A 9,223-nucleotide genomic window follows, 5' to 3' on the forward strand; every position below is an offset into this window, starting at 1 on the left:
GAGTAAATTTACAATTCAAACACTGGATTTTATTTATTTGTAATTTAGTCTGTAAAAGTGTTATGAATTATCAAACATGAAATTTTTTTGTAATATATCTTTTATGAAGTTTTCAAAATATCATAATGTTGATATTCACCTCACCATTTGAGAAATAGGTGAAATTATTAAAACTTTCATTAGCATTAGAAAAAGTATTACTGTAATTTACGTAAAAGACCCCATGTTTTGAGGAACATAAAAAGAGAGTTAAAAATGAGACATTAAAAAAATGATATCATAAATTAAAAAAAGATACTTTATTGCTATCACTAGCTTTACTGTTTTGATAGACATATTATATTCTAGTCCCTTAAATATAAAATTTTAGTAATAAATTAATGTGAATGTTTTTACATCAATATATTAATTCTTAAATATAGGAATTAAGATTCTATGTTGAACATGTCTTATATTTGAATAAATTTTTTTTGATATATTGACTAGAATGTGAGATTATTAAAAGTTAAATATTATTTTGCTATATGATAGTAAAATATTAAGCATATTTCTGGAAAAAAATAGTATGCGCTATTCATTTGATTAATAGTAATTATATACTTCAATATATATGAAAAAAATTTGAGAAGAGAATCGTATACACCATAGACCATGATATACATATTGTAGCATGTGAAATACATTTTTTATAATTAACAATAAGATTATTGAAATGTCATATAAGTTAAATGTGATTATCTAGATCATCGGTATACATGCATATTTAATAATTACATCATGCAATATATGAAATTATCTATAAATGTGAGGGATTGTGAACTCCAAACTAAAATTTTAAATTCTATAGAATTATTATATTGACATGTCATGTAAGTTATTTATTTATAAAGGCAAATAGCCTAAAAGGACGAGGTCCTAAGAGTAGCAATGTTGATAAATTTTTCATGGAAGGGGATAAGTCTAAAGCCCACATAATTATTCCAAAAGTAGATTCCTATAACATAATTAGATTTATCCAAAATGAAGTTGTGTGGAAACGAAGTCGTTGATGGACATAGTGAAGAGCACTAATTATCTTCCTATCCCTATGGTAAAGTGTTCTATGTAACAACTAAGTTGTGTTTATATTTTTAATGATTCCAATATTATTTTCTAAGAGGTGTGTTCCATTGCAAATATTTTTTAAGGATTCACCTAAGCGAGAACTGTTGTGATGCGGTGACTATGGGACTTAGGCAAATCCCTAATAACTCTCATGATAATCAAGGCAAGCACATAGCATTAAATAACACTACCCCGCATAAGAATAAAGTACTCCTACTATGTGCATAATTGTAAAATATTGATATATAGGACTCCTCCTACCATTAATCTTCAATCTAATATAATTATTGCAAGATGCAAGTTCAAACAATTAACAGATACTTAGTATTGATACATAGTATAAAAAATTTAATATAATAATTTCAGACATATATAATAATGATTTTTTAAATGTTTGTGTTTTAAATCCCTTTGGGGATTGTTATTAATTTCATAATTGATTTAAATTTAAAATTAGTAATTAAAGGAATTTAAAACTCAAATGTTATAAGAATTTTAGAAATTTTGTAATGACCATAACAGTTATTTTATAATAATTAATGGGCTGAATTTATTTATGGTTATAAGTTTTGAAAAAATTTAAAAGGCCTCAAATACATATAAATATCTCATTTGTTCATAAGAAATATAACGTAAAAATTTAATGCAAATACAAAATTTTGGCTTCTGCTTTCTCAATTTGTCTCTTATATATTATTTTGATCGGATTGGAGGAGTGCGGTACTCATAGAAAAATGTTGAAGGTATGTATTATCTTGCAACGCAAAATGAGGTTCTAAGTTGTACTTAAAGGAAAGAGAGGCGGGTAACCTTGCATATAGGATGCCACTTTCCTTTAGCTCTACACTTTGATGTGACTTATAAGCTAGAGTTCATTATCTTTTTATATTATTATTTGTATTAAAGAATATTTATTTTTTATTTTTAAATACAAAACTAGATTTACTCTATGCATAAATATTATACGTTAAATTTAAATAAAAAAGATTTTCAATAGAGGTAGGAGATTAGAAAGATTTGAGAAGGGGGTGGGGTGGGATGCAGCAAACTTGGGAGAAAATTGTGAAATTCAGGGTCAGCTAGTATTAGAGAAAGAAAGAGGGTTTTAATTGACCATCTAAGGGTATTTTGGTCATCATCAAAATCTATTTTAAGTTGTCATGTATTCTGGCCAATTATAGTTCATGGGTAAGTGTGAATAAAAAAAAATTATTATAAAAATAGGTGATTGTTTAGACGGTGAAAGAAAAATTATTCCTAATTTTTTTGTCCTTTGCTTCATTTGACTACATAAGTTGCGACTTCTATCTCAATTCTTTATTCCTTCCTAACGTTGACAGCCATTAAATACAGCTCTCTCCCTCACCCACACCGCGCCGAAGCCCACAACCGCAGTCATCCACAGACTCTTCTCTACTCAAGCCCGCTCAAGTTCCTCTGATACGTGCGCTTTGCCATGTCTTATTACATGCAACAGCCTAGCTAGTTTTAATGAAGTCCAAAAGACCTACTGGTTCGTGCATCTTTAGGAGCTAATTGGTAAAATCTTGATATGATCTCATCCCCCTCTTGATTCAATTGCCAATTATATCGAAAGTTAGTATTTTGCTTTTCTGCAGGCACTTTTATATATATATATATATATATAAATTTGTGGATTTACCCCAAGTAATGAAATAAAAGGAGACAAGGGAAGCTAGATGTCCCAACCTGGCCTAAGATGAGAACTAGAATATAACAGCTAATGAATCGATCTAAAAGAAAACATATTTTAACTTTGATGGCATCAATAGGAAAAAGTGTCCAATTGAAAAATTAACTCATAGCTGAAGCAAATCTGGAATATGGCTGTCGCATTGGGGGCACACCATTAAAAAAATAATCACTAATATTTTTAATCTGATCCGCCTGTTTCAACCATCCTCTACTTATCGATTTAAACATGACACATGGCAGATCACCGAAAGAAACACAGAAAAGTAACCAGCCAAACTGGACTAATATTAATGTGAAAAGAGCCACTTGGAAGTCTCAAACTACTCTCCTTGCTTATGTTTACTAAATTAGTATTACTGTTACAATAGCTTAACTCTCCTTTACAGCTAAACAACTCCTTTCCTTTCCCATATCTCTCCACATTATCATTGTAATTGAAAAAACTATAGGGATGTAAAGTGCGGTGGAAGTCCTGCGTTTCCATGGGACTAGCACTTAAAATTAACTCTCCATTACTACTGTTTGTACCAATTGGGACTGCAATTCTGCTCTCCTTACCGCCCACGCTTTCCCTTCCGTCGCTTCTAACCGTGATCCAGTTCTCATACCACGTCCAATTAGGAGCCGCGAAGTTGCCACTAGTCAATAGCTTTAGCCTCTCCATTGGATCCTTCGCTTCCTCTATTTCCTCTTCCATGGGAGTTAACGACTCCCAGAGGCATTGATCAAGAATGCTCTTTGGAGATACCCAGAAGTCATCGATACTCGTTTCCGTCAGTACACAATTGGATGGCGAAGCTACGAAAGGATGCTTCAGAAGTTGATCCGCCGTCCACCTCTCATTGGACTCTCTCTTCAAGCACTTGCATAAGAAATCTCTCCCCTCTTCCGAGATCCAACTAGGAATCTCAGGGACATCAGAAGAGAAGGCAATATGGTGGAGAACAGAGAGTGGATCCGAGACACCAACCCACGGCGCCCGCCCGGTTGCCATCTCGACTACGGTGCAGCCGAGAGCCCAAATATCCGCTGCCGTCCCCTGCTCTTCTCCTCTTGCAACCTCCGGCGCCATGAAAACCGGCGTTCCCCTTAGTTGAACCCCTCCCTTTCCATCATCGTCAGCGTCGGCCGCCACCCGTTTCGAGCAGCCGAAGTCGGCGATCTTGGCATGACCTTCCGAACCGATTAACACATTCTCACCTTTGATGTCGCAATGCACTACGCCGTTCTCGTGGATGTAAGCCAGCCCGCACAAGATCTCGTAAGTGCGGAATCGAATTGTACGCTCGTCGAGGCGGCCTCCGTGCTTCTTGATCTCGCTGGACAGCGATCCACCAGGGGCATACTCCATAAACAGATTGTAGCATAGTTTGTTAGGCGTGAGTTCTCTTGTGGTGTCGAAGCCAAGGTAGGAGATAATGTAGGAAGACTTGAGACTCGAAAGGATGCTTTGCTCCATCTCGAGGATTGCAGCGTGGGCGAGTGATGCGGACTTAACTGCAAAAACTTTGCCCGACGAGCACATCGTGGCGAGGGAGACAGTGGCGGATGCGCCGCGGCCTAGTGTCGGGCCTCGATACCATTTCCCCACCATCGGTAAGGAAGAGGGTGAAAGAAATGGAGCAGAGGCGGAGGTGAAATTTTTGATTTAGTTGGCTTGTTCACTTCGGAGTTCGGACTATATATATATATATATTAGAAGGCAAAGGATGCTTTGATTTTGTTGGTGGAAGTCTACCTTCCGGATCTTGGCTGTCCGAATAAAGGAAGGGGAAGAGTCCACGCTGTCATCAGGCAGCCGTCCGCGCTTCGATAGAAAGCTTCTTAGCTGTGCTTTCTCCACGTGTCGTAAATAGACGAAAGAGTTTGGCCAATGAAGGCCAACAACCTATTCGGCATAAACAAGGTGCAGAGCTCGCTCAACTTTGTTTTAACATAGAAGGATTAGTTGATAAAATTGACACGTCAGAGCACAAGGTCTGGTAAGAATCTTCTACAATTTTTCTAAGAGATTTGATTCTTCAGTAGTACTGCATAATAAAAAAAAACACTTCTTGAATTAATTAAAAGTTATTTATATATTTATGACCTTTATATTATCCAAACAGGTCTCAAATTTGTGACCAACGATGACAGCAATGGTGGCTCACAGGTTACTGTTTCTTTCTGCAACTGTTTGACGATAATATTACTTCAAATGTGCATATTCTTTGGAAGAAGGTGGTAAACCTAAGTGGACGTATTGAATTGGAAGATTTGGAACACAAGCGAAGAGAGGCGGGGAATATGCCATCGGTGCCAGCTACCAGACGCTAGGCATATCCATTTATTGCGCCAAAATTAAAGAAAGGGTTGAGTGTGGCATGGGACAGGGAGGTTGCAGATTTGAGGTTGCTGTTATACCAAATTTGCACAATTAGATCTTGTGTTAACGAAGCCACGCGTAAAAGAATAAAGACTGTAGGCGAGCTAACGAAGGTATGGCCTTTGCATCTTGGATTTATGTTAAAAGTGATAAGGAGACCTCTGATGTTCAAATGGGATATCGTCGACAAATTGAGTGATGGATGATTTAAGAGCGCAGAAATTTAAGAAGTGACGTGTTCAACTGTATAACCAAACAATAAGAGGAGGAGCATCGAATTTATCCCTTGGGACATGGTTCGTGTTCCCCTGAAAATTGTCTTTTTGTATTTGCATCGAACTGGGCTGGCAGGAAAAAGGAAATTCGAACCTCTCTTACCATCACTCTTTTCTGCGTTAGTTTTATCTTTAGTTTGTATATTTGATTATATCTGAATGCATCAGCGATCCCATGATATTTACGAGGAATATGGAAAGTTGCTACGAGACCATCAGATATCATCCGAATTTTATCAATTACTTGATATACGCTAAAAAAGGTCACATCCTCAACGAATGCTCTCTTCTTTAGTGACTTCAGGCGTTTCTTCTCCAATAGTCTGATGGCCTGATGGGCACGGCGCTCCAAATAAATCCAATATTTTTCTCATCCCAAAAACTAAATAACTAAATAATAATTTTTAAAAAATGGTACAGCAACTAAATAATAATTTATCTTATTCTGATTAATAATTTATTATTCTCTCTATTTTTATTCTGTACAATTTTTAAAAAATAACTTAATAATAACTATAATTATTATTTTGTCCTTAGATAAGAAAGAATACTTAATTACATATCATCTCAATTAAAAATTTTCTCTCTCCTATTTATCTTCTCTTAAATATTAATCATCTTACCTATAGTTGAGATTCTATTTATTTTTTATTTAACTAAATTCTGCACGAAATATATATATATATATATCTATATTAAGCAGGTTTATTGCAAAGTTATTTCCTCACAATATTCCTAGATATTATCGAGATTATTTTCTGCTGTGCAGGTTTATTGCCTGTCAACCAAATCGAAGTTTTCAAATGGAAATTAAAGAAGCAATTCAGTAGCTACTTTTCTGAGCGGCTCTTGTCTCATTTGAACACTTGAACAATGCACAATTCACATAAAACAAGTTAATTTCTTTCAAACGACACTTGTCCAGTGTAGAAATAATAAAATGAACATGTTCAAATTTGAATAAGAGTATTCCTTTGAAATTCACCTAGACCTAAACAAGGATTTTACTCCCCGCCTATATAAAGCTCCCAGAGGTATTCATAAAGCATCCAACTCATATAAGAAATCCTGGGAAACACTTACCTTCAAATACACGTACCACATAATTTATTAGTCAATATTTTACATAATATATAGAATAAAACCTAATATTTTTATAAATAAAATATGCTAAATAGAGTCTAAATTACCACAGGCTGCAACAAGCCCTAAATATATATATCAGCACACCTCATCAAGACAAATGTCCATGTAGAGGCAACAATTCATATAATTTATTTGACAATACTAAACGCACTTATTTCTCAATTCTCTAGATTTGCGAAAGCGATGCAAGCGTTTGTAGGCGCGTTCGAACGTAGACGTTCGCAAGCGCATTCGAATGCACAATTCGCATTCTCGAGATGTGCGAATGTGATGCAGACATTCACAATCGCGTTCGAATGCACTCCACGCACGTTCGAATGCGATATACAGAAAACTTATTTTTTTAATAATTAAACACTAAAACAAGAGACAAAGACACCCCTTAACTGTACCCATGCTCGAGACGACCTCGGTGAAGTCCGAATCGTATCACCATTCTCCTTGGCGGCAACTCTTTTGGCTCCTCAAACTGTCCAGCAAATTTATCTAATAAATTAGACAAATCAATTATAGTACCTGAACTCATTAGAGGCTCATCTCCTACTAGTCCTAACTTAAGAAAATAGGCCAAATCACTCTCACAAGGCAACCCCACCATCGACTACATCGCTGGAATCAATGGAGATAGGCCATATCTATGTTTCCTTGCTTAAATTTCATCTACATGCTCCGGAAATCAAAAGTGACGGGTCCCAAGCTCTGCAACCACTGAGTGTCAAGGACAATGTCCTCTCCTTACAACGCCAAGGGATACAAGTCCACAATGATGTCGTGTCTTTGCACCCGTATACTGACTCGTCGACACAAGCTCTCCACCCTAAGCTTTGTACTGTCTCCAATAGCAACGTCAAACCCTACGGTCGGTTCAGCATCCAAGCCCAACTTCCTCACTAACCTCTTGTCTAGAAAGTTGTGTGTACTCTCAAAATCGATGAGGATGTGCACACAATACTTTCTAACGAGTCCGTCCATCCATTGGGTCCTCAGTGCGAAAGTACCCGAATATGCATGCATTGATATTTTAGCTTGGATATCTTTCTCCGCGCCCTCCTCCATGGCCTCCTCTTGGACCTCCTCTGAACACTCTCCATCACCAACAACTCATCGTCCTCCCCTGGACCGTCAATAAGCATCACACTCCTGATCGGTTTGGAACACCGATGATCGGGGGTGAAACGTTCATCGCATCAAAAGCAAAGACACTTCACTCTTCGCTCCTCCACTTGGGCCTGTGTGAGAGTTCGAACGGGGTCTTGTGCCTCCTCTAACATTGAAAGAGGTCTCAAAGGTGGTTGTGGTCTAGTACTAGCAGTTGCTGTCTTTGGACCCGTAGAATTTTCAGCCGACATTCTAGGCGCAAACCGCTCATCTCGGTTGCCCCAACTTATTTTTGCTGCCATTTTAAGAGCCTTGTGCTTTTGCTCCATCCTCACGGCCTTCTCAAAGGCCTCCTCAAGAGTGGTAGGACAAAGAGCATGAACATCCGCTTGTATCTCCTCCTGCAGCCCTGAAATGAATATGCTCAGCAATGTCGATTCGGGCCAAAGTGGCTCACAACGACTACTAACTCTTTCAAATTCTGCTTGGTACTCCAATTCGGTCATCCTCTTAACTATCTTGCTTAATGTGGCAGCAAAATCTTCATATGCTACTGTCCCAATTCTGCAAGTAATCCTCCTACAAAAGTCAACCCAACCGGTAAATCCTCCACTACGAATAGCCGATCAATACCAATGCAATGTCATTCCTTGGAGGTGAAAGCTTGCCATCTGGACCCTTGCGTCCTCCGCTGTTAGGGTTATGGATGTTAATACAATATATTGCGGATGATAGTGATGGTGACGGGTGGAGTGGATGTTAGGGTTATGGATGATAATGGAGATGAGGGTGGATGGGTGATGTTTTCTGAGGGTAGAGGTGGTAGGTTGGTTAAGATAGAGAGGCAAAAAACTAATATTCCAATAGTATAATGATTTCGGCTGCTATCCATATCTTTATAGAGGCTAGCCAACAAGCTAAAATAATAATAATTAACCCTAATTCTTAGACTCCCGTCGATCGCACTCGAACATGCCTGATCGCGTTCGAACGCACAAAAGACGTTCTCTGTCGATGCGAACCTAATGTAGACGTTCGAACACGGCGTTTAAACGCGCTCGACTATGTTTGAACGCGCATTTCACGTTCTTTATTTTTGCGAACCTGATGTAGGCGTTTGCAAAGGCGTTCGAACGGGACCTACATGAAATTTCTTTTAATGAAAACAAATAACTAATGCAATAAGAAGAGACTCTAACAAAGTGTATCATTCACATCCATGGACGTTGGTTGATTCGGTTTTGCCATAGCTGCCCCAAAGGAATCGACCTCACGGTTAGGGTAATCATGGATTGAGTCTTCCCTTATTGGTGTGTTTTCCATTGATCTCCTTGTTGATGCCATCTTCCTTGTTTCCACCATTAATAGAGGTCTGAGGTTCGCCTGGCTCTAATACCAAATGATAGGTCTACGATACCAAAAGATAGACTTTGATACCAATGATAGACTATGGAATGATCCCTTCAAGATCTGGATTGATTGTAGAAAGTAGTTCGCGCAACCAAGGAAAAATATTTAC

The 9,223-nt window shown here is 37.6% G+C and overlaps 1 protein-coding gene across 1 annotated transcript; it reads right to left on the reverse strand.

The window, feature by feature from the left end:
• Positions 1-3,016: 3,016 nt before the first annotated feature.
• LOC140781111 (mitogen-activated protein kinase kinase kinase 18-like) lies at positions 3,017-4,482 on the reverse strand. Its single transcript, XM_073126916.1, has one exon. It carries the CDS (start codon positions 4,412-4,414, stop codon positions 3,062-3,064), a length of 1,353 nt encoding a protein of 450 aa, XP_072983017.1. The 5' UTR covers positions 4,415-4,482; the 3' UTR covers positions 3,017-3,061.
• Between the last annotated feature and the right edge of the window lie 4,741 nt (positions 4,483-9,223).

This window comes from Typha latifolia, chromosome 2 (genome assembly GCF_019914945.1).
Source record: "Typha latifolia isolate L0001 chromosome 2, TyphaL0001v2, whole genome shotgun sequence".
Lineage (NCBI taxonomy): Eukaryota > Viridiplantae > Streptophyta > Magnoliopsida > Poales > Typhaceae > Typha > Typha latifolia.

Excerpts from the sequence above, each read along its gene's own strand:
- LOC140781111 (XM_073126916.1), bottom strand. The coding sequence starts at position 4,414 with ATGGTGGGGAAATGGTATCGAGGCCCGACACTAGGCCGCGGCGCATCC.